Here is a 26,608-nt window from a genome sequence, read left to right as displayed (position 1 = left end):
CCTCTGGTAGAAAGCTGCAATGGTCAGACTAGATACATTTCTGTGTCCTCCAGAAATACACATTGTTGGGGCGAACTGTATACAAATGCTGGAAATTTCTCTACAAATCTCCTTCGGATGATAATGGATGAACCTCTCTAGGGTGGCACTCGAAGTCCCCCGAAGAAAGGGTGAGTTCTCCGCTTGGAAAACTCTTGCTAAATAGCAAGTGACCCATCTAAACAACTCGAGCAACAGAATCAAATTCAATAAGTTAGAATGATGAGATGAGGAGTGTTGCCTTCCTTTTATAGATTTCATGGAGTCTTTTTCCCTCCATTTTCCCTCCTTCGTGGGTCTGTCACTAAGCCATCGATTTTCCCTCTCATGCAATTCAAACTATTGGCTTAGGAAGTGCTTATTTTCCTTGTGTGAACAAAGCCAATTTCAGTTTGGAACATTACATAGTAAGGTGAGATGTGAAGTTCATGGAGGAAAGAGATTTTAGGAGATCTCTTGAGATGCCTATAGGTGATTAGAATCAATCAGCAGAAGCTCCTTTGGTCCAGCAGCAGGGGTAGCCACAAGGCTAGTTAGTAGGACAGGCAGGAGGATAGTCATAAGGATCAAGTACTGTGACCAGTACTAGTATTTCCTGAGGTGTAGGAAATTCGGGGAGTTCTCAGCAAGTGGAGCAGCAGAGGCAGGATGAGGAGATGGCTAAACCTCCCACGACTAGTGGTCGAGCCAACAGAGAGGTTCATCAGACATTGAGAGATGCAAAGGAGTTTATTGGAACAATTAGGACGAACAAACAAGCATTGGTAGCTCAGGTTGCAGAACCTTCAAGCTTTTAGGAGGTCACACAACATTAGGTATGGGTAGATGCCATGGTAGAAGATTATAGCTCTATCATGACGAATGATGTTTGGGAAGTAGTACCAAGGCCAAAAGACAGATCAATTGTAGGTTCTAGATAGATCTACAAGATCAAATATGCTACAGATGGCAGTGTGGAGAAATAGAAGGCTAGGTTCGTGGCAAAGGGGTATGCATAGAAAGAAGGGATAGATTATGAGGAGACCTTCACCCCAATTTCCAAATACACTTCTATCTGGTCAGTTATATCCCTAATAGCTCACATGGGATGGTAGATTCACCAGATGAACATCAAGACAACCTTCTTGAACGGGGTCATAGGGGAAGAAATGTACATAGAACAACCAGAGGGCTTCAAGAGTCATGAGAGGTGCACTCGTGTGCAGACTGAAGAAGGCTTTATATGGACTCAAGTAGGCTCCTAGAGCATGGTATGGTAGGATTGACAACTACTTTCAACAGATGGGATTCGTCAAGAGTGACACAAATCCCAACCTTTACAATTTGATGGTAGAAGGTGAGTCACTCATTCTAGTTTTGTATGTGGATGATCTCTTTTTGACAGGATCATCAGCGCTTATAGAGGACTGCAAGAGGAACCTGACAACAAAGTTCGACATGAAGGATTTGGGGTTGATGCATTATTTCCTAGGATTGGAAGTTTGGCAGAAGGATGAGGAGATCCTCCTCAGACAAGGGAGATAAGCTACAGATATTCTGAAGAGGTTCAAAATGTAGGATTGCAAACCCATGTCTACGCCCATGATCACCAACTGGAAGAAGATAGATGCATTGGATGACAAGGATGTCTAGCCCACCTTGTATAGACAACTTATTGGATCTCTCATGTATCTAGTCATTACGAGGCCAGATATTTGCTTCGAAGTCAATACCCTTAGCAAGTTCATGGTAGAGTCGAAGAGGGTACATTGGGCAATAGAGAGGCACATTCTAAGGTATGTGCGTGGCACAGTTGAATATGGGTTGAGCTATACTTGAGGAGAAGATGTCAGATTATGTGGATTCACAGATGCAAATTGGGCAGGCAGTTCAGTGGAAAGGAAAAGTACCTCTGGGTACTGCTTCAGTGTTGGATCAGGGATGGTTTCTTGGTGTAGCAGGAAGCAAAAGTTTGTAGCACTAAGCTCTGTAGAAGTAGAGTATATTGTAGCTGTGAAAATTCTATTACTACAGCGACTGATTTACTTTTCCTACTTATTTCATCATAAGTTATTCATGAAATTACTTCAACAAACATTAAAATAAACACTTTTGCAGATATCACATCGTAATACCGAAACAAAAATATGCACACATTGACACAGTTATTTTGGTCTAATGTCCTCGGAAAAACCCAATGTGGGAAAATCGTTGCAGCAAGGAAGGATTTTATTATTCAACAATTTTCTTGTACAACAGAGTGCCAAACTGGCTTACCCACAGATAGACAAACTTCCAACACTTTCCCAAACCCAGCGTAGGCCCTACTGACCTTTGCTACAACCCAAAACCCTCTGCATTAGCCTACTGAGGCTCTGCACATCCTCTCTGGGCTTATACGTCACTCCTGCAGCCTCTGCATGGATGACGTAGGCCCTTCTGGCTCTGCACAGTCTTTGCTGCCTTTGCGTGGCTTCCTTTGGCTCTGCGTCTGCCTCTTCTACGCTGATCTCTCGTCTCTTTGTTCTGTACTTGATGCCTCCTGACTGCTCTCCAGACCACTGGTTCAATTTCTCAGCAAACCTCGCTCCAGAAATTGAATTGACTGGTCTCCCTCAGTGTGTTCTCCAAGTGCCCCTCAAGCCTCCTCTTATACTTTTTCTATTGACATCTCAATGGCCGAGATTAAGTCCCTAATCAACGGCTAAGATTAGATTTGGCTTTATCCATGTCTTTTGGACCATTTTAACATAGATTCATATTAATACACATTAATATTTTATTTTCACTAAGTTTAGACTTAGGGACTCCATTAAAAATATTAACTATTTTAATATCCCCTGATCTGTTTAGAATCTGCCCAAACCCTTTCTGGGTATTGGAGATCTCATGTGTCCCAACCTCTCCACCAAATTTCATGGCTAGCACATCCGATGCTGCCCCAAATCAACACTCCCTCTTAGCGAGGATTGTGCTCTAGCAATACTCCTCACTGAGTATTACTCTGATCATCCGGCATCGGTACCTGTGTTGATGCTAGGCCTCCCTGCCCAACATCCTCTGCACTGTTGCATCCTGTACTGCTGCCCATGGTTCTGCCACTGCCATTGTTGTATCTGTACGACAACTCCCTTTGTCTCCATGTTATTGCTGGTCCTTTCTCCCAACACTGCATCCGCACTGCACCTTCCTCTGCATCTGTGTTGGTGTTGGTCCTTTCTCCCAACACTGCATATGCACTACAACTCCCTCTGCATCTGTGCTATTGTTGGTCCTTTCTCCCAACACTGCATCTACACTGCAACTCCCTCTTCATTCGTGCTGCTAACACACTACTTCTGAAAGGGGTTCTTTACCATCCCTATCTTTTCTTTGAAGTAGTCAGATTTTGACTTTCCAAGGGTCTTGGTGAGGATATCTACCACTTGTTCCCCTATAGGAGTGTAGCTCAACTGTACAGCTCCACGTTGGACACAATTTCTGACAAAGTGACACTGGATATCAATATGCTTTGACCTATCATGAAAGACTGGATTCTCAGAGAGTTTGATGCAACTCTGATTATCACACATGATCCTGGTCGCCTCCATGTTTCTTATGAATAGGTTTACCAGTAGTTTTCTAAGCGATATGGCCTCACACGAAGTTGTGCTTGCTGCCATATATTCTGCCTTAGACGAGCTCTGTAATATTCCTAATTAGCCATGGCTAATTGGAATATTCGATTTTGCTCAATTTTGCCTTCTATAGTTATTTATAAATAAAAAGGGAGGAAAGGGGGGACATAACTCACTTTATGAATAAAGTCACTCCCTAGTAGTACAACGTTATAACTTAAAAGGGGAGCCAAGGGGGCCCAAGGACCAAGTAGAGAAGGGGCCCACGTAGACACTTCGAGGGACTGCGCAGATGGAGAAGGAACACGTGGCAAGAGAAAGGCTACGTTGGAGGAGGTGGGCCTTAGGGTTTTGAGAGAGGCCAACGCTATAAAGGAGAGAGGAGCCTCCTCATTTTGATCATTCGATTATGTTGCATTTGAGCTAGTCACTTCGACTTAGAGCACGCAGACTGTTTAGCCTATCTGCAGCACTGTTTAGTGCATCGAGTGTCTTCGTTCGGAGATCTCACCCTTAGCCCTAGGGGACTTCGAGTGCTTGCTCGGGCAAGGTAGTTTCATTAGTATTTTGTCGGAGGAGCGATTTCTGGAGTTGAGGAGGAGTTGAGTATTATGATGACTGCGTAGTCTTGAGAGGGGAGGATGCAACTCTTTGGGTAGGAGCTCTGGATTGGGTTTTTGTGGAGGATTTGAGCTTGGAGATTGAGCAAGGGATCAGCCCTTGCATATTGGAGGATTTTGGCAGAGTTTCAGGTAGAGTTTTGGAGGATTCTCTTCAGGAGCAGCGCAGAGCCTTGAGGGATAGCGTAGATCCTCAAGGGGGTGATTTTCGGGGGTCAGCTATTTTAGAAAAGCTTTCTGGGCTTTTCTGGGTTTATTGAGCAGAGGCTGATTCCAGAGTTTCAACATTTTCTAAGGAGGGGAACAACCCTAAATCCTCATTTGATTCCAGCAGTAGCAACAACATAGCAGATCTCCGACAGTTTGGACGCAATTCAGAGAGAGGCCATTTCCTTACCATTCTGACTGTATTTCTTCACTTGCCTTGTGCAAGTCGAGGTGCTATCTTTTTGATCACCTCTTGTACTCTTTCCATTACTCAGTATAATAAAATGGCTTAGCATTTCTCTCTGCATTTCTCGAGTATCTGCTTATATTCCATGTATACATTATTGTATGTTGCACTACTGTTATTTCTCTGGTTAGAGTTTGCTTGTGTTTGAGGGATATCTTTGATAAGTGATATTACAAGCTCAGAGCCACGGACTTTTGTTTCCTATTGCACCAGGAGGTTATGCCTGATCCGATGTTGAAACATTTCCTAGAGGTACTTTTCCGATCCACTGAACTTCCTGCCCAATCTGCATTAGTAAATCCACTCAACCTGACATCCTTCCCCTTGTTGTACAAGAGCCCATAATCAACTATTCCCTGTAAATACCTGAAAACATGCTTGGCTGCTGCCCAGTGAGCCCTCTTTGGTTCCACCATGAACTGATTGAGGGTGTTGACAGCGTAGCAAATATCTGGCTTGGTATTGACTAGATACATCAAGGACCCTATGAGCTGTCGGTATAGGGTGGGATCGACATCCTTGTCTTCTGATGCATCAATATTCTTCCAGTTGGTGATCATTGGTGTAGCCATAGGTCTACAGTCTCCCATCCCAAACCTTTTCAGAATTTTTGTAGCATACCTTCCTTGCCCAAGGAAGCTTTCTCCTTTCTGCTGCCAAACTTCCAACCCTAGGAAATAGTGCATTCATCTTAGATCCTTCATATCGAACTCTGTGACTAGATTCTTCTTGCAGTCTTCAGTGAGTCTGGATGATTCTGTTAGGAAAAGATCATCCACATATAATACTAAGATAAGTGGGTCGCTCTCTACGACCAGATAGTAGAGATTCAGATCCGCATCACTCTTGACAAACCCCATCTTCTGCAAGTAGCCATCTATTTGACCATACCACGCTCTTGGTGTCTGCTTCAGCCCATACAAGGCTTTCTTCAGTCTGCATACATGAGACTGCTTCTCATGAATTTCAAAGCCCTCTGGTTGTTCAATGTATACTTCTTCTTCTATTACCCTGTTTAGAAATGTCGTCTTGACATCCATCTGATGGATCTCCCATCCCATCTGGGCTGCAAGAGATATCATTGTCCTAATAGATGTATACCTGGTTACCGAGGCGATGGTTTCCTCATAGTCAATCCCTTCCTTTTGAGCATACCCCTTAGCCACAAACCTGGCCTTGTATTTTTCAATATTGTCGTCCGTAGCATATTTAATCTTGTAGATCCATCTTGAACCTACCACAGATCTGTCTTGAGGCCTTGACACCACCTCCTAGACATCGTTTACCATTATGGAGTTATACTCCTCCACCATCGCATCTATCCAGACCTGATGTTGAGCTGCCTCCTTGAAGCTGGCAGGCTCTCCATCCTGAGCTACTAATGCTTGATACCTGTCTGGCTATTTTCGCTCCCTTTTACTATTCCTTGGCTCTCCGATGAAGTTCTCTGCATCACGCAGAATCTGATGAAGTTCCCTGCTGGTTCTTCCTCTGCTAACAGGTGCTTTTGTTTGCACCTCTTCCTCATCCTGAAAATCTTCCTGATCTGAGGAAGGATTCTTCACTTCCGTTGGTTGAAGAGGAATGACCAACGAATCCTCTTTTGACTACTCCTTAGAAGGCATTTCGCGAGATCTTCTGAAATCTCTGTCCTCCATGAACTTTACATCTCGTCATACTACTACCTTCCTGCTCCCTGGAAGATAGATCCTGTATGCCTTAGCGTTCTCGCTATATCCTGCTAGATACCTCTTTTCTACAGTCTGATCCAGCTTCTTCCTCTTTTATTTGGGTATGCAACAATATGCCAAACTCCCAAATATCTTGAAATGACTAACTTCAGGTGTCTTCCCAGTGAAGACTTTCTCTAGAGTAATCTTGCCCAATGCCCGATGAGGAGTCCTGTTCTGAACGTAGACAATTGTGTTGCATGCTTCTGATCGCAGGAATTTTGGCATATCCTGATCATACAACATGGCCCTAGCTACTTCTACAATAGTCTTGTTTTTCCTTTCTGCCACCCCATTCTGCTCTGGATTATAGGGATCTGTCCACTCTGTTCTAATGCCCTCCTTAGCACAAAAATCAGTGAAGTCCTTATCGACATATTCTCCACCATTATCTGAGCGCAAGACTTTTATTTTCTTACCTGTCAGATTCTCCACTAGAGCCTTGAACTTGAATCGACAGAAAAGCTCATCCTTGGTTTTCAAAAAATAGATCCAGGTTTTCCTCGAGTGGTCATCAATGAAAGTAAGGAAATACTTGGCACCGCCAAGAGCTTTGACAGACATAGGTCTGCAGATATCTGAGTGTATCAATCCTAGTACACTCTTGGCCATGTGGTTGCTCCTAGGAAATTCCGCCTTGGCATACTTTCCTAGAGCGCATCCCTTGCATACATCATCTCATTCCGTACTCAAATCTGAAACTCCTGTTACAGTGCTCCTGAGAATTCTCAGAGCTCCATGATGCAAGTGACCCATCCTTCTGTGCTATAGTTCGTTCAAGTCTTTGTCCCCATGACTGCCTAATAGTGCCATTGGAGATTCTAGTTGTAATCTATACAACCGATTACTTTTGATCCCGATCTGCACTTTCTTTTTCTAGCTCGGGTGTTTGACGTATACCTTTTCCTTGATGAAGTAGACGTCATAGCCCTTGCCTTGTAGTTGTGACACGAAAAGTAAGTTCATCCCTAATCCTGGCACATGCAGCAAATTTTTGGCACGGATTCGCTCTCCTGATTCTATCTGAAACACTATGGTACCCTTTCCTACTGGAGTACACTTTGCCTTGTTCCCCATGGTGATCTGAAAGTTCATCTCCTCTTCTCGATATTCTGAGAAACACTCCCTGATTCTCGTCATATGCCACGAGGCTCCACTGTCTATATACCATACTTCTAACGATGCAGCACTAGTCATGCACGCCACTTCTTCTTCCAACCTGGAAGCCAACATAGAGAAATCGAAATCTCTCTATCTTGTGCCATCTTCTCAAAATCTGTGTGAGTCCCCTGAGGTGGATGCCTTTGCATCGTGGTCTCGACCCATAATTGATTTTCCCTTTCTGTCTCTGATTACTCGCTCTAATACCATGTGAAAATTCTACCACTGCAGCAACTGATTTACTTTTCCTACTTATTTCATCATAAGTTGTTCATGAAATTACTTCAACAAACATTAAAATAAATATTGTTGCAAATATCAAATCATAATACCGAAACAAAAATATGCACACATTGACACAGTTATTTTGGACTAATGTCCCCGGAAAAACCCAATGTGGGAAAACCGGTGCAGCAAGGGAGGATTTTATTATTCAGCAATTTTCTTGTACAACAGGGTGCCAAACTGGCTTACCCACAGATAGACAAACTTCCAGCACTTTCCTAAACCCAGCATAGGCCCTACTGACCTCTGCTATAGCCTGAAACCCTCTGCGTCAGCCTACCGAGGCTCTGCACAGCCTTTCTAGGCTTCTATGTCACTCCTGCAACCTCTGCGTGGATGACGCAGGCCCTTCTGGCTCTGCGCAGTCTCTGCTACCTCTGCGTGGCTTCCTCTAGCTCTGTGTTTGCCTCTTTTGCGTTGATCTCCCGTCTCTCTATTCCGTACTTGCTACCTCCTGACTGCTCTCCAAACCACTGGTTCAATTTCTCAACAAACCCTGCTCCAGAAATTGAACTGACTAGTCTCCCTCAGTGTGTTCTCCAAGTGCCCCTCAAGCCTCCTCTTATACTTTTTTTGTTGACATCTCAACGACCGAGATTAAGTCCCTAATCAACGGCTAAGATTAGATCTGGCTTGATCCACGTCTTTTGGACCATTCTAACACAGATTCATATTAATACACATTAATATTTTATTTTCCCTAAGTTTAGACTTAGGGACTCCATTAAAAATATTAATTATTTTAATATCTCCTGATCTGTTTAGAATTTGCCCAAACCCTTTCTAGGTATTAGATATCTCATGTGCCCCAACCTCTTCACCAAATTTCGTGGCTAGAGCACATCCGATGCTACTCCAAATCAACAATAGCAAGCACAACTACGTGCAAAGCTATATGGCTTCGGAAGCTGCTAGTAAGCTTGTTTAGGCAAAGCATGGAGGTGACTAGTGCCTATTGTGATAATCTGAGTTGCATAAAGCTCTTTGAGAATCCAGTGTTTCATGACAGGTCGAAGCACATTGATATTCGATGTCATTTCATTAGAGATTGTGTACAATGTGTAGTCCTGCTACAATATGTTCCCACAAAAGTGCAGGTTGCAGACATACTCACGAATGTTCTAGGAAGAGCTAAGTTTGTCTACTTCAGAGGACAGATGGGTATGGTAGAGAAGTTGTTTTAGTAGAAAAGGATGATTCTCAGTTGCAACAACAGTAGATGAGAAGGAGTTGTAGTGCAGATGCAGTGTTGGCAGCAATATGGCAATGTCAGCAGCAACATAGATGTTGCGTATATCAGAGTTGCGCAGTGGTTGGTGGGCAGTATGGCTAGACATCAGCAGCGTGACAGGAGATGGAGTAGAGACAGGGTGTTGTGGTAGGGTGTGCAAGATTAGAACACATTCCTCGCAAAGAGGGAGTGTTAGCTTTTGTAGCATCAAATGTGTTCTAGTATTAAAACTTTGTGGTGAGGCTCGAATACATGAGATCTCCAAAACCCAGAAATTGTTTCTGAAAATTCCGCCTAGAAATGACTTAATTAGATTAGTAACCAATTTTTAAATATTTCCTAAGTCTAAACTTAGGGAATATGGTTAATTACGCAGTATTAATTAAATCAAGGCGAGAATCATCTACAAACTCACATGATCGATCTAGAGATGATCCTAGCTATCGATTATGTTTTAATCTTGGTCGTTGGTGCTCCAACAAAGGATTATAAGACGAGGTCGATGTGGTGATGGAGAATACACCAGTGTAGTTACACAGGCAGTTCGATTTTCTCGGTAACAGTAGCTCAACAGAGAAATAGAGCCAAAGGGTGAGTAGAAGGTGGAAGAGGAGGGCAGCAACATTTCGGGAGGAAATTTTCCAATCCTTGGAAGAGGCAAAGGAAGGAAGGTCGAATCCTCATAGGGCCAGTGTAAGCTTTGCGTAGAGGGTGACACAGGAGGCTCAACACAAAGGCTAGGAAGGTAATTTAGGAGGCAAAAAATAGTTGTAGGAAGGAAGGCCGAATCCTCATAGGGCCAGTGTAAGCTTTGCGTAGAGGGTGACACAGGAGGCTCAACACAAAGGCTGGGAAGGTAATTTAGGAGGCAGAAAATAGTTGTAGGGTGAGAGAAAATTCCTCACTAGATTTTGCCAGTATTTTCTTTAGATTAAATCACCAGTTGGGCATCTAAATTATTGTACTCAGAATTGCTACTAAACAATAATAATAAAACCCTCATCTGCTATACCGGTTTTCCCTCATTGGGTTTTTCCAGGGAAAATTGTCCAAAAATAATTGTGTCGAAATTCTTGTGTGTGCTATAGAATTTCTCAGTTTCTAGTATTTTATTTTCCACAGTGTTTTTATGGTGAAAATTGCAGTTGTTCTTTTATTCGTTGTTTGTCGTAGCAAATAAACTGCATAATTAAATTTTCAGTTAGAAGAATAATTTCTAGTTGCTACAATAGATAAAAATTTCACAAACATTAAGGTTAAACATTAGAGAGAGAGGGCTTTTCATCTTCGATACATTTGAGACTAATTTAGAATATTAAATATTTGAAAATATGTGCCTTTTATTCTTAGGTAAGTGGGTCACTTTAATATTCCTCCTAATATTTGTATTAATATTCATTGACTTAAATTATTCCTATTAATATTCATTGACTTAAAAAAAAACTTTAGTGACATACCCTTAATAAATCTTAATATAATAAATAATTTTAATAAAATGTTAATGTCACTTAATAAGATCTTAATGACACCCCTTTATGGGGTTTTATCCCACAAATGGGGTTTCCCATTTTCAAGCGTGAATAACTCTTGAACCGTAAGGAACTGTGTGGCGTGCCACATACCACCGGAAAGAGTTTTTCGAGAAGAATCCAACAAAGGTGGTTTGGAAATGAGAAACCACGAATTTCCATGTCAAAGTTAACCTTCAAAGATTGGGGTAGGTCCTGGTGCCTCCTGGTGCTGCTTGGGTTGACATTAGTGACAACCACTTATCAACATAACACCCTTTTGAGAAAAATGTAATTGTAAAAAGAATTATGTTGAGCCTAGAAAGTCCAGGAAATGCCACAAGTACAAGTCGGCCCTAACAGTTACAAGTCGACCTAAAGGATGGAATTCGATGCTTTGAGAAGGATATATAAAGAAGCAGTTCGACCTCGTTTGGACACATTCATCCATGTTAGTTTTTGTAGCATTAGATGGTGTTCTTGTCTCGAAACTTTGTGGAGAGGCTAAAACACAAGAGTTCTCTAAAACCCAGAAATCGTTTATGGAAATTCCACTCAATTAAATTAATTGACCATCATTTAAATTTTTTCTAAGTCTAGCTTAGGAAAATTGGTTAATTAATAGAGAAAGGTGAGAATTCTCTAGAAACTCACACAAATCGACTTGCAGATGATCTCAGCCATTGATTAAGTTTAAATCTTGGTCGTGGAGTCCCACTGGAGATTATAAGAGGAGGTCGATGGGTAGTTGGAGAACACACCAATTGCAGATACTTAGTGATCAAGACAGTTCGATTTCCCAGTGGCAAGTGATTTAGAGATGAAATCGAGCTAGTGATCGACTAGCAAGCGGCAGAGGGGCAACACAGAGATTTTTTGGAGGAGTTTCCAGTTCCAAAAGAGTCAAAAGAGGAGGCTGAAATTATTCTTCAGGAGGCTGCGCATGGGCTACTCAATGCCTCAAGAAGGTAGTTTGATTTAGCTGTGGGGAAGATCAATTCATCATCTAGAGGCTAGGAAAGTCCTCCAGAGTGTTGGAGAGTCACTTCTAGTAGCAGAGACAGGCAGGACAACTTACTGTGATAGGGTTTGTCAGCCACGTGTGGAGGCCTACACGGGAGAAGCATATAAGGGTCTATGCAAAGGTTGGACAACTAACCTTTGAGAGGGAGTCAGTTGCCGGGATTGCTTGACGAGGAGGGTAAATTCGCTTAGATAGTTTTGCCAGTATTTCTCTCAGATAGAAATGCCAGTTTGGTGTCATTTTATTGTACTCAATTTTTGCTGCTAAATAACAATAAAATCTTCAATTGCTGCACTGGTTTTCCCACATTGGGTTTTTCTGGGGACAATTGTCCAAAAATAATTGTGTCATTTTTATGTGTGTGTGTTATCAATTTCTTAGTTCCTATTTTTGCTTCTGCAATATTTTTTATGGTGAAGAAATTGTAGTGTGAATGATTCGTTATTTTGTCATAAACAACATAAATTGCATAATTAGTATATCAATTAGAAGAATTATTTCCAGTTGCTGCGTTTCAAGGAATTTTTGTAATCCACAAGTTCAATTTATTAAGAAAGAAGTTCGATCTGAAGCTGGGAGAAGCAAGACAGAAGAGCAAAGGTCTAGGAGAAGGGAGAAGGACGAAATATCTTGTTTTTGGGCTCTATCTCTCACACGTGTGAAGTTCTAGGGTTTTTGGTGTTGTAGAAGGAGGCCGAAGTTGCAGGTCCGAGTTGCAGTAGGATGAAGCGCAGAATCTTGTAGCTGGAAGGATAAAACCCTACCTTAACCTCATTGACCTTGGGAAGAGTTGTTTGCTCTAGAAAGGTCTCAGCGGGAGGTAGAATTAGGGTTTCCAGAAAAGCTGCAAGGCCAAAATTGCAAGGTCAAAGTTGCAAGACGAGATGTAGTATTGAAGCTGGCAAGTTGAAGTTGCAGTTTGAAGCTGGTTGGTGCAGAATCAAGGAAATACTTGTGGAATGACTGACTTGGTACTTGGAGAAGGACTTGGTCGAGGGTTTGGGTCTTTGTCTCTCATTTTGAAGCAAATTCTATAAGAAGAGAAGAGTTTACTGGGTTTTCCCCTTGAAAGGGCTTTTCCCTGGCTAAGAGCCAAAATTTTGTGTCCTCTATTGTTGTTGTTTCATTCTTGATATTTGTTTGATGAAAAGATCTAACTAAAGAACACAAGAAGGATAACTAAATTCACAAGCAAATATTAAAGTTAAGGAAAATAAGATTCAATAAGCTGCCACTTTACATTTTCCAAAAATTGTTCCCCCAACTCTGATACCATGTTGAATTTTTGCTAGGGCATCATAGAACAACACAATCACAACTTCAACAGATCCTTATTAGTGTTCATATAACATTTAACAATATTATTTAGGCAATCTATACATTCTACCATCAAAACATGAAAAGAGCAGTAAATATAATCATGAGACAATGAGACAAGAGACACAAAAAATTTAGGCCTGAGACTAGGGAAAAACCCACAAGGGGAAAACCCATAAATCTTTCCTTATGCAAGAGAGAGAGTTTCAGATTCATTAATACATCAGAAATAATCATAGCAAAATAATAACCAAACCAGTAACCAAGATCATGATCAAGTGCCATGTCAAAAATCAGACTCCTGAAATTGGGGCCTCCTATAATTTCAGCGTGCTGTAATTTCACTGGATTAGAGATGAATGAGACAAAAAAATTGTGTCCAAATGAGAAGAAATGATCTCCTTTATATAGCCTTCAAGTGGGGTTCGAATGGGTGCCTCTAACAGTTCTAGCCGACCTGACTTTTATTGGAGCCGACTTATCATCTTTTTAGGAGGCATAAATATATATTAAATTTTCAATTTTGTCATAATGAAAATACTGACAATGGCTACCATATTTTCAACAACACTCCCTAATAGGGTTATTGATCTTATATACCTGAAGTTTGTAGCACCTTCCAACTTTTTTTCTATCTTAGTATAGGAACCCATGGTTATAGATCTAGTCAAACAATCAGATTGTAGAAGTAGGTATCTTCGAGAGTGATCCCAATGCCCTTTTTCCTTCACCACAACTTTGAAACCATGTTGATTTTTAAGGTGCAATCAAGACAAGCACAATTTTCTGCCAAACAATTACTTCCAATAATACAATTTATCTCTTTAGCACATTCCAGATCATTAAACAATTAAAATTCAGGAAATTTCAACCATAAATGCAGTAGGGCAGTAGAGACCACAGTAAAAATAAAGATTGACAAAGAGACTCAAAAAATTATCTTGAGAAAACCCAAACCAGGGAAATACCCATCAATCTTTTCTTAGAAAAAATTATCCAATTCAATCAAATGTACATCTGAATTTTCCAGTCAAACATACTCAAATTGACCACACCACTTTCCAAGTCAAACTTGGTCAAAGGAGAGAGAAAAGTCAGACTTCTATTCAGCTAGTCAAATCTGGTCAACAGGCTGCATTTCGACCTCTGCTACTCCTGGTCAACTATGGTCAAAGAGGTCGAATTTCGACCCTGCAACTTAGAAAATTTGTTCAAACTGTCATTGTTGACCCGCAGTCAATGCTGGTCAAACAAATTCGGTCAATGTCCAGATTTTTTCCCAGAGATTGTGTCAACGTCCAATCAAATATGCCTAGAATATTTGGTCCAATATTGAGTCAAAGCAGCCCAGAAAATGCCAAAGTCAACGCTGGTCAATGAGTCAAACTTCAGTCCAGAATTTGGTTGTCAACCTTAGACTTCTTTTGCTCCTTCGCACGTGTGAACAGATGACTAATTGCTCTTGTGTGAGATCCAAATTGATGCCAAGTAAGGAGGTCAAAATGACAAAATGCTAATATATGTGTCCAGTCATGTGGGTTTTAACCAAGGGTCAAACCCTTTCAACTAGTGGGCCGACCTGAGTTTTGGAGCCTTCATGAACAATAAAATAATAATTTGTTTTTCTTTGACTTTGCTTCCTTTGTCCACTCTGGCCACCTCTTCTTTTACTTGTCAAAAGGGTGCATACCTAAGTTACCGGAAACGTTGGGCTAACCTCCCTAAAATGTCGTTCGGCGTTTCAGATTCGGAAACTGGTAAGAAACGCATAAAAAAAGGCACAAAAACGTATTGTTAGCATTTCAGAATTTGTTGAAATCCGAAAACATTTTTAGGGCATTTTTCGTAAAAAGCATCAATTTCTGACAATTTTTAATACGTTTCAGATTTTACCAAAACTAATCCGACCAAAACAAGAATGTATTGGGATTTTTCAATGGCCGCTGAGAACGGTTTTCACATTTTATATTTGATTTTCGTTGTGCTTTTTATGAGGTTGTTTTCCCATTTTATAACCTTTACCTAGTCGGCATTTGTCATTTTCCTAGAGTCGTCATTTTCATTTGCGTTTATCATTTTGGACTGACTGTGGAGTGACCCGACCCGCGAGCGATTGTGAGTCTTGACATTGTGAGCGAGCCACCGAGCCCTCAGCCCGTGAGCGACTGTGAGTCTTGACATTGTGAGAGAGCCGTCGAGCCCTCAGCCCACAAGCAAGTAGTGTGGACTCTAGAGCCCTCAACCAAATGTGTCACTCAGTCATTGTGGGAGCCTGAGCCGATCCCGAGAGCCGAGCGGAATAGTGTAAGTGTTCACTGTTCAAGGCTCATTTTAATTTTTGGCATGGCGATATCGGAAGTCCATTTTGAATGCTAATTTCTAAACCCTCGGGCCTCTATTGGACAACCATTATGGTAAACTGAAGTTCATTATATGTAGATAATAACATATTTCATTAGAAAGCATATTCAGCAAAAACAATGTGCCATCCAATCTCTAAAGATTTGTAGTTGACAATCGTACAACAAACCCTTGATCAGTTATATCAATGATTCAGTCCACTAAAGCATTCCTTCCCTATCCTGAGATAAAATTCTCCACATCGACTTGGAACAAGGGACTTTCCATTTTCTGAAAATTTATCCTACAATCCACGTCCTACAAATATGTTGATTTTGACCATATGACATTTACTGTTAAGTAAATTGTAGAGTAAGGGTTGAGCTGAAGGAGAGAGCTCTCAACAGTCTTGTTGGCTAATTGCATAGAATACATAATTATTCCCTCATTGGAGTCACCAAAATGGAAGTGTTGAGATTCAACTTTCAAGCAATGGTGTGACTTCTACATGATTGTATTTTAACCTGAACCTTGCCTTCTTGGCCTAGGGGAAAATATGAAAACACACACTTTTTGGAACATGTTAAATCATTTGCCAATAATATGGGAATTCTGTAATAAAAAAGAGACTGCAGTGGCTACCTAAAGAGTCACATTTCCTGCCAAATAACTCATTGTATATCCTGCATAAACACAACATTTTAACCTCGGCAAAGCAATGGTGGGTCCTCTTCAAAATGACATTTTAAACTGAATCTTCTTTGCTTGCTTAGGAGAAGATTTGAAAATCCATTCTTCTAGAGCATGTTATATCAGTTGCTAACGATAAGACTGCACTGCCTATTTTTATTCTTTAGATATAATCTAGATTCTAAAATATGAATGGTAATATGAAATTCTTATTTTGTTTATATCTATCTATATATGTGTGTGTGTGTGTGTGTGTGCCGTTTCCTGCCATATCGTATCCAGATTTTTTGAAAATTTGTCGTATTCGTTTCAAACCCCGTATTTGTATCCGTTTCAGTGCAACTTAGGTGCATACATGGTTATGGATCATGTTTCACCTATCCTCTCATTGACAAAAGTTGTACACATGGTTACAAATGGCTTCTTTTGCCTTTTCAATAATTTCCCTCAGAGAAAGGGAGGATGGTGTTTTAAAGAAGGTCCTTATCTCCTTTTCTTTTTCATCCATTGTTTGGGAACATTTATGACCTAAAAGCATCTACCATTCCTTGCTTGAGATTATATGTCTGTATAGTATCCTTTTGAAATTTGTTGTTGACATAACCATGCGTTTTATATATGATGTAGATGGACATACATGACAAGCAGGAACAAACTATAATCTTAGATGTCTAGACGATTGTATCTTTTCTTTCTATTCAATCATCTAAGGCTCTTTTTCTTCTCATTTTGCTTTCAGTCATTGGCGAAACATTGACTTTTGCTTTTCCACATGGTCTACCGATCCTCTCCAATGAAGAGTGGTGAGTGGTTTTATTTTTAGTAGCTACAAGTTGACGCTTATTATTTCATATTGATTATTTATTCTCTAGTCAGCAAGAGTTTTCTTTTGAAATTTGATTATAAATTGTCAAAATGAAAGATCCAATGATGAAATATGTAGATTCTTAGACTGTTATAACTCAAGGGACTATTTTAGTGTCAATTGTTTCCCTTTTATCCAACTAGGAACATATATGAAGGAACATAGTTGCATTTATTGGCAGGATGAAACATAATTATCCAAATCAAGTGTATAGCAAATGGAATTTTATAGACAGACAATTAGGCCCTGATCACCTTGGCCATTGTCAAATCAATCTTGAAGCACTTCTGCAAAACTTGTGAGCTATATTGTACTAGCTGAAAATGTTCCTAGAACAAATCTTGAACTGTCACACAATTTTAAGAGATACTAGCAACACACGATACAGCCCAATGAAGGCCATAAAAGGAAGAATCTCAAACATTTCTGATCTATGGAGGATGTAGGTTCAACTAATTTATATATCATATCCTTCAAATGCATCTTCTTCAAGACCTGTTGGGCTAGCTTTGCTTGTTAGACATCGTTAAAATCCATGTGAAAGGAGTATACATCTGACCATAGCTATGCTTCTGGAACATGACTCTCCCTCTATTTCCTGTTGTAGAGTTGTTTTGTAAAATTGAATTATATACAAATTTCTAGGAAGCCCTAAGAAACTTTTTGAAATATTTTTAGGATCCAAAATCTTATGCCAATAATTTTTCACCACTTCCCAATATTTCCAAGAATTAGAAGTTTTTCTTGTCATTGTCATTTATTGCAGGAGTGTTCACAGTCAAACCACGAGAGAACAAAAAAGCGGAACTTTCATTTATTGAAATATACACATAAAAAATATGTATTTCTACAAATGTTTTTTATTAATTAAAATGTTTATATTGATATATACATCAAGGTACGTACACACACATACATGCACAAATACGCATATACAGATATACATACATGTATGCATGTATTTTTTGGTATTTTGAGTAAAGTTGGGATTGATGAGGCTGGAAGTAATGATATAGTTACACATACTAGTACTTATTCAAGTAATTGACAAGATATTGGGCCTTGCAAACCCTTCATAATACACTATTTGTTATGTAAAACTTAGGGTTGATGTTTGGGCTGTTAGGCCTGTTGTCACCTAGGATGCACACCTAGATGAATGTGGGAAAAGTCCCTAATCCCTCTAGGTGTGGCCTTAAGGCGAAACGCTCAAAGAAGGGGTTGTCACTTGATCCTAACTTGCTCCGTTTAGACTCTCTCCTAGCTAAGTCAAGTGGGGAGGTCCCTAAAGAAAACTCTAAAGGAAAACTTGTTAAGGATAACAAGCTCTAGGAGATTATGATGTTAATATGATTAGTTAAGGCTTCACCAATTTAACAACTCGAATTATATGAGATTAATTAGCAAGTATGAATAATTAAGAGCATATAACAATCAACCAGTTATATTTAACATGATATCATGCAAGAGAAATATAATTAGACCAATATATGCCAAATATACTTGCGAGAGATATATGCTCACAAATAAATCCACGATACTTGCAAATATGATATATCAAGAAGATCAACAAGTTGCACAATTAGAGAAGCTGCAAGGCAAGAGGTTAGTGAACCACACAAAAGATTATATATAACTTTGATATATGAGCAATAAATGGATTGAGAACTTGCAAAGAAATAGAGCTTGTACTTTAAAGAGATATATGCTCAATATGATGAGATAACATTAAAGGACAATTGGCAAGGGCATGTAAATGAGCAAGTACAAGAATATAAATCTAAGTTGCATGAAACGCCGAAACCTTTCGGAGTTTCCGAAATGGGTATGTTTAGAAACGTCACCTCCCAAAAATAGAAACGTCGGCCGAAAAGTCATATATGTGTATATATATATATATATAAGTGAATAACAAATTATCTTGCAAGAAAAAAGGGAAGTAGACCCATAGATGACAATTTAGAAGGAAAAACAAGTCTATATTAATTCTCTTAGATGATTACATGATGGTCAAGTTTCGGTCGAGTTTTGGCCAAGTTTCGGAGTTTTAGGTACAGGTACGGCCCGAAATGCCGAGTTCCTAGAAGTTTCGTGTAGCATAGATATAAATGAAACACTTGCAAATTGGATGAATTGTTCACAACTTAACTTATATAATAACTAATTGTGTGAAAGATGCAAACAAGTGTATGTGAAGTGTGTGAGGCAAAGTGGTCTTGCTTATCTTTAATTAATGCCTAATCTAAGGTTTGACTTCCCCTCAACTCCTTCAACTTGGTAAGGAATGAGGTTGTTGCATGAAGGCTAAGTGAGGAGGCTAAGGCCTCATTAACAATACCCCCTTAGGACTTCAAAACAACTCGTTGTGAAAATTCCACAATCAGAATCCTATTGCGGCAACTGGAAATTATTCTCCTAATTGTTAATTAAATTTAACAATTTATTTACTGTTTCCTACAACAAATATTGAATAACTCACACTGCAATCTACACAAATAAAATTGCGGAAGAATAAATGTTGGAAGAAATTTTAGCACACACACATAAAAATAATTCAATTATTTTTGGACCAAAGTCCTCGAAAAAAACCAACTTGGGAAAATCGGTGCAACAACTGAGTGTTTTATTATTATGCAGCAGTGAAATAATATGAGTACAACTGGATGTCGAGACTGGCAATTTGTTGATTTGGGGTAGCATCAGATGTGCTCTAGCCACGAAAATTGGTGGAGAGGCTAAGGCACATGAGATCTCCAATACCCCGAAAGGGTTTGGGCAGATTCTAAACAGTTTGGGAGATATTAAAATAATTAATATTTTTAATGGAGTCCCTAAGTCTAAACTTAGGGAAATTAAAATATTAATGTGAATTAATATAAAACTGTGTTAGAATAGTCCAAAAGTCATGGATCAAGCCAGATCTAATATGAGCCGTTGATTAGGGATTTAATCTCGGTCGTTGAATTGTCAACGAGAAAAATATAAGAAGAGGCTTGAGGGTCACTTGGAGAACACACCAAGAGATCAAGATTTCGACTTTCTGGGGTTGGGTTTGCTGAGAAAGTTGAGAGATTGATCAGAATTGCAGCTGAGGGGTAGTGAATACAGAAGCAGAGAGGCAGAGATAGCACTGGGAAGATCAGCGCAGTAGCCGGAGAGAGGGACGCAGAAGCAGCCAAGGGTTCACGCAAAGCTAGCCAGGGCTCATGCAGAGCCAATCAGGAGCTGCGCAGTGCCTCAGAGGGCCAACGTGGGTGATGCAAAGGGCCAGAACGCTAACGCAGTGCCTCCAAAGGCTGACGCGGGGCTAACGTTGGGCCAAAGAGAGGCTGACGTTGGGGTTTTCGTGAGGCAGATTGGCGCTGTGGAGCTGCCGGAGTGCTTATCCGGGGTTTCAGCTAGAATATCTGCTTCCGAGTAGAGAGGTACTACTGCTGAGATTTTTCTCTGTTGGGTGAGCCGGATTTGGCACGCAGATTGTATTCTGAAACTGCTTAATAAATCAAACCCTCAAGATAGCTCCACTGGTTTTCCCGCATTGGGTTTTTCTGGGGACATTAGTCCAAAAACAACGATGTCACTTGTGTGCTTGTTTCTATTTCCTTCAATTGATGATCTGTACTGTGTTGAGCATGCATGGTAAATAACCTGTTAATTAACAAAACAAGTAGGTAGGAATAAATAAGTAAAACGCATGAAGGGTTTCTAACGTGTCAGACTTAGAAATTCCAACATGGTATCAGAGCATGGTTGCAGATCACAAGAGAACTGAGGGCATCAGCTGAACAGAGCAGTAGTAGCAGAAAATAGTGGTCCCGAGTGACAGAAGTTGTTCCTAGCAGAGTAGCAGCAAGGAAGGGGTGACGCAGTGCCTGCGTCATCGAGATTGAGCCGGGAAGAGGTAGCGCGGAGGTTGAGGGAGGCAAAGGCAGGCTCACGCAGAGGCCAAGAGGGCTGACGCAGTTGGCTGAGGAGGTTAATTTGCCGGTGTCGGGATTGCGCAGAGCCTAGCAGCGCTAACCTTCAGGTTATTGGGGTTTAGGAGGCTGTGGGTAAGTTGCAAAGTGGAGCTGGTGGGGTACTGTAGTTAGAACAGTACCTAACAGGGCAAGACCAAGGTAGAGGGAGTTGCTGCCGAGGTGGATTTCTAGCCAAGGAATCCAGATCAGTGTTGCAGTTGCACAGATGACTGGAGAGGGGCATCTCGACATTGGCAGAAGGGTTTCTAGGAGGGGAATCGAGGCTTAGAGGAGTCATACCGAGAACTTCCAAGAGGGAAGTAGAGGAGCAGCGAAATGGCACTACACGGAGTAAGAGACCAGGACAGACTGGACGGAGCCTCAAACTTCGTAGTCTGGAAGGCCAAAATCTTATTCGTACTAGATAGGAATCGTGTCAAGCACTTCGCCTTGAGGACGATAGATATCCCAGTTGACCCAGCTGATAACGACAAGTATGAGGAGGCAATGGCGAGGGCTAAGAGTATCATCCTTGACGAGGTCAAGGATCATATAGTACAACATATTGCCGAGAAGAACACGGCACAAGAGATGTGGGAGGCCCTGACCAAGTTGTATCGGCATACTTCCGTGCAAAGGAAGATGCTACTAGAAAATCAGCTGCGATCATACCAGATGAAGAAGGGAGAACAGATCAACCCATTCCTCGGTCGATTGAAGGAGATCCGGGATCAGCTGACTTCCATAGGGGCAATGCCAGATCTAGAATTGATGGTGAGAACAGCCCTAAACGCAGTCTCAGAAGACTGGGAGGTGTTTTTCCAGAGCATAATAGGCAGGGCGACCCTTCCAGATTGGGAGGAAATGTGGGTTGCTCTTCGCCAAGAAGAGATCAAAAGGCAGAGCAAGGCAAGAAGCAACAACAAAGGGATCAAAATCAAGGAGGAGGAGGAAGATGTTGCCCTAGCATCTGAGCAAAAGCAGGAGAAACGGAAGAAGAAGGACCTCTCCAAGGTCAAATGCTTCCACTGTGGGGAGTTGGGTCATTATGCAACCCAGTGTCCAAGGAATAAGAGTAAGGGAGAGGCCTCCGAGACCAAGACAGCGTCAGCAAGGGCAGAGAAGGAAGTGGAGACAGACAATGATTGTGTCATGAGTGCTCATGTGCCACTTCAGAAGAAGTGGGGAGACATCGAGCTGTAGTCAGGAGGACTATAAGCGATGAGGGGCAGGATCCTCGAGGTACCCAGCCTCTTGGATTAGACCTTGCTACAGGAGCCCCGAAGAGGAGTAGTAGTACTGGCGATGTCAGTAGAGACGGATGCGAATGGAGCGACAGAGGGAGCTACAGTGCAGGATTCCCAGGACAGTGCAAGGCTAGTAGGCTGCAATAGTGCGAGAGGCACGGGAGTGTTGCACTAGTGCAGGATGGCACACATAGGTGTGCAACGGTGCGAGATGCAAAGATTTGTTGCAGTAGCGCAGAGGTCAGAGAGGGAGCACTTGTCAGTGACAAAGGGAGCTTCATCATCAGGAGTGTTTCTAGCCTGACGAAGATGTTAGAGTTGGGAGATCAGTTACTTACTTCTCAGTAACTAAGTTGCAGTGAAACAGTTAGCAGTGGTAGTGCTATGGGCAGCACGATGCAGCATGATGAGAGGGGTTGCAGTGCAAATGCAGCAATGGCAGTGGCAGGGCCATCGGCAACAGTGGCAGTGGCAGGGCCATGGGCAACAGCACGGATGTAGAGGGAGTTGCAATATGGATGCAACAGTGGCAATGGCAAGGACATGGGTAGCAGTACAGGATGCAGCAGTGCAGAGGATGTTGGGCAACATGCCTAGCATTAGCACGGACTGATGCCAGATGATCAGAGTGATGCTCTGTGAGTTGTATTACTAGAGCACAGTGCTCACTAAGAGGGAGTGTTGATTTCGGGGAGCATTGGATGTGCTCTAGCCACGAAGATTGGTGGAGAGGCTAAGGCACATGAGATCTCCAATACCCAGAACGGGTTTGGGCAGATTCTAAACAGTTTGGGAGATATTAAAATAATTAATATTTTTAATGGGGTCCCTAAGTCTAAACTTAGGGAAATTAAAATATTAATGTGAATTAATTAGAATGGTCCAAAAGTCATGGATCAAACTATATCTAATCTTAGTCGTTGATTGGGGACTTAATCTCGGTTGTTGAATTGTCAATGAGAAAAGTGTAAGAGGAGGCTTGAGGATCAGTGCAGTAGCCGAAGAGAGGGACGCAAAAGCAGCCAAGGGTTCACGCAGAGCCAGCCAGGAGTTGCACAATGCCTCAGAGGGCCAGCGTCGGTGACACAGAGGGATAGAGGGTTGACAGAGTGCCTCTAGAGGCTGAATTAGGCCAAGCCGGAGTGACGCTGGGCTAACACTAGGCCAAAGAGAGGCTGACAGTCCCTAGAGGCTGATGTTGGGGTTTTTGGGGGGCAGATTGGAGCTATGGAGCTGCCGGAGTGTTTATCCAGGGTTTCAACTTGAATATCTGCTTCCAAGTAGAGAGGTACTACTGCCGAGATTTTTCTCTGTTGGGTGAGCTGGATTTGGCACCCAGATTGTATTCTGAAACTGCTTAATAAATCAAACCCTCAGATAGCTGCACCGGTTTTCCCGCATTGGCTTTTTCTGGGGACATTAGTTCAAAAACAACGGGGTCACTTGTGTGCTTGTTTCTATTTCCTTCAGTTGATGATCTGTAATGTGTTGAGCATGCATTTGTATTTATTTCCAGTGTTTACATGGTAAATAACTTGTTAATTAACTGAACAAGTAGGTAGGAATAAATCAGTAAAACGCATGAAGGGTTTCTAACGTGTGAGACTTAGAAATTCCAACACAATCGTATAGAGAAATACTGGCAAGAAAATCTAGTGAGGAAATTTCCTCACTCCACAAACAAATTCGGGCTCTGACCTCGGCTCAAATTGAGCTGTCCAAACTGGCTCTGCGTAGATACTGCGTCACCCTAGCGCATTCACTTCTGCACTCAGCTCAAACCAGCTTATCCTTAATCCATCTGGTCTGTTGTTGTCTGGGAAAATGTCTCTCTTGGCCTCTGGAACCTTTGCCCAACTTCTGGCACTGAAACTCTACTTTTCCCCGCAGATTTGAAATTGCCTCTAGAGGTTGCTGCGCTGCTCCATGTCAGCCACACTATGTCTCTCTTTCCTCTCTACAAATGCACTCACCGGAACTAGAATCCTTCCTCCGGCTTCATTGTCCCTGTCCCTCTCTCGCTGCTTCGATCTCATTAGCTCTCTCTCTAGAAACTGACTGCTGCTACCCTGGAAATCGATCTTCTCATGAAATCAAACCTCTCAAGTGTGTTCTCCAACCCCCATCGACTTCTTCTTATAGTCCTCTGTTGAGACTTCAACGACCAAAATTAGATCTTAATCGATGGCTAGGATTAACTTGAAGTCGATCTTTGTGAGTTTCTAGAACATTCACACCTTAATTAACTTTGATTAATTAGTCATATTACCTAAGTTTAGACTTAGCAAATATTTAAAAACTGATTAATAATCTAATTAAGTCATTTCTAGGCAGAATTTTCAAAAACGATTTCTAGGTTTTCGAGATCTCATGCAGTCTAGCCTCTCCACAAAATTTCAAGGTTAGAACACATCCAATGCTATAAAAACTAACACTCCCTCTTAGCGAGGAATGTGTTCTAGAGTTGTTGCCTCCTGTAGCAACACCGTGTCTCTGCATCATCTCCTGTCACGCTGTTTATGTCTGGCTGGTGCTACCCATCAACCACTGCGCAACTCTGATATGTGTTGCATCTGTGTTATTGCTGACCTTGCTGAACTGATGTCAACACTACATTTTCACCGCAACTCCCTCTTCATCTGTCATTGGTGCAACTGCAACATCTACAACTGAAAAGCATCCTAAATATTGAATCAACTGTGATCAATGTGATGCATTTGTCTCTCGAGTCTATGACTGCTACTAGTATCTGTGTTGTCACTGAGGATCCGCGTTGCTGCTAACTTTGCACTGTGACACCTGCACTGTTGCCAACTCTGCACTGCACTCTCCAACATCTAACTGCAACTAGACTTTGCTTTTGTCACTCTAGCATCTGACTGCATCTACTGCCATTGAACCATCCTGCTACTGAAATATTGTGGGCTCCCTTAGCAAGGAACTGATTCAAGAGGTGGACCTCCTCAAAAATCCTTCCCATCGATAGCAATCTGGGGCCACAACACCAAGTCACCCCATTTAACTCCTAGGGTATATCAACAAACACAGCAAAGTCTTTCTCCAGCCTGGAGGACAACCTATCGATCCTTGCTGATGTTGCCTGCTGGTCGTGCTTCTCCTCCTTGTCCTTCTTCCTGAGAGGACATTGGGTACTGTAGTGAACAAGCTCACCACATCTGAAGCACTTGACCTTCGAAGAGTACTACTTCTTTCGCTACTCCCCCTATCCCTGACTAGGACCCTTCTATGTGAGGGCCACATTCTGCTCCTCCTTCACCTACTTTAATCTGTTGTTGCTGCCACTGATGGAGCTCTTCAACAGAGCTTGTCTCAACTCCTCTTGTTGTAAATCGACCCACATCCTGCCCCACCTTTGCAAGGTATCTCTGCACAAAATACTTTGGGCGAATACGTGCCACTCCTAGAGACACTGTTTAGTGTCAATCGCACTAGCTCTGTGGGTTGAAGCATTGCCCCAACAACTGATAATTGGTCCCATACCTCCTGAATCTTGGTGAGGAAAGATTCTATGACTTCCCCCTTCTGCATCTGGATGAGCTTCAACTTCTCCTATAAGTACATCTTGTGTTGTTCGAAAGTTCCTTGGTACAACATGGAAAGTGTATCCCACATCTCTTTGGTCGTTCCTATGGCCGCTATATGTGATACAACATGATCTCAGACACCGTCTAGGATCAATCTCTTTGCCCGTGCCATCTCCTTTCTGTACTCCTTCAACTGATCTGCATCCTGGGGTACTACTACCACTGCATCAATATATGGCTTCAGGCCATATTCATCTAGAAGGAAGGACATCCTTGCCTTCCAGATGACATAGTTGGAGTCCCATCCAACTTGTCCTGATCACGAGGCCTAGTAGTGGCCATCTCAACAAAATGTTGAAAATCTCCTCTTCCCTTCTGCTTAGTTGTTGCTCAACTATTCACACTCCCTTCTTGAGTGAGAAACTCTGCTCACAACGACTGCTGATCTGCAAGAGAAATCGAACTTCTTGAGACTAGAAGCTCTCTAAGGAAAAAATTTCCTCAGTGTGTGCTCTTCTTCCTTGCGTCCGACGCTAGCTCTGCACTGCGAAATAAATTTGAGCTTCTCCCTCTGCCTATGGAATCACTCGATCTGGTAGGATTGAATTTTTCTGCCCCTCACTCAGAAAAATCGAACCTCCACAAGTAATTCGGCTTCTTGGCCAAGGTGACTGCGCTGCCTCTGGGGGTTCAATTCCTTGCCCACACTTGAACAACAAAACTCCCTCTTCCTTCACTACTGAGCTCTCCCACTAATCATCTGCACTTCGATACCATGTGAAAATTCCACAATCGGAATCCTATTGCAGCAACTGGAAATTATTCTCCTAATTGTTAATTAAATTTAACAATTTATTTATTGTTTCCTACAGCAAATACTAAATAACTCACACTCCAATCTACACAAAAAATTGTGGAAGAATAAACGTTGGAAGAAATGCTAGCACACACACATATAAATAACACAATTATTTTTGGACAAAAGTCCCCAAAAAAA

At 41.6% G+C, this 26,608-nt stretch overlaps 1 protein-coding gene across 1 annotated transcript in view; it reads left to right on the top strand.

Annotated features, from left to right (window-relative positions):
• Positions 1-26,608, top strand: part of LOC149181003 (two pore calcium channel protein 1-like) — a 399,691-nt gene that overhangs the window by 177,658 nt on the left and 195,425 nt on the right. The window contains exon 13 of the mRNA XM_089414060.1: positions 16,735-16,798. Within this exon, the coding sequence (XP_089270186.1) occupies positions 16,735-16,798 (64 nt within the window). The remainder of the gene's footprint in view (positions 1-16,734; positions 16,799-26,608) is intronic.

The sequence above is a fragment of the Pinus tabuliformis genome, chromosome 3_2 (assembly GCF_031772625.1).
Source record: "Pinus tabuliformis cultivar Carrire ecotype Pingquan chromosome 3_2, CPIR1, whole genome shotgun sequence".
Lineage (NCBI taxonomy): Eukaryota > Viridiplantae > Streptophyta > Pinopsida > Pinales > Pinaceae > Pinus > Pinus tabuliformis.
Note: the sequence above shows the minus strand (reverse complement) of the source record. Positions and strands in the feature narration are given on the sequence as shown.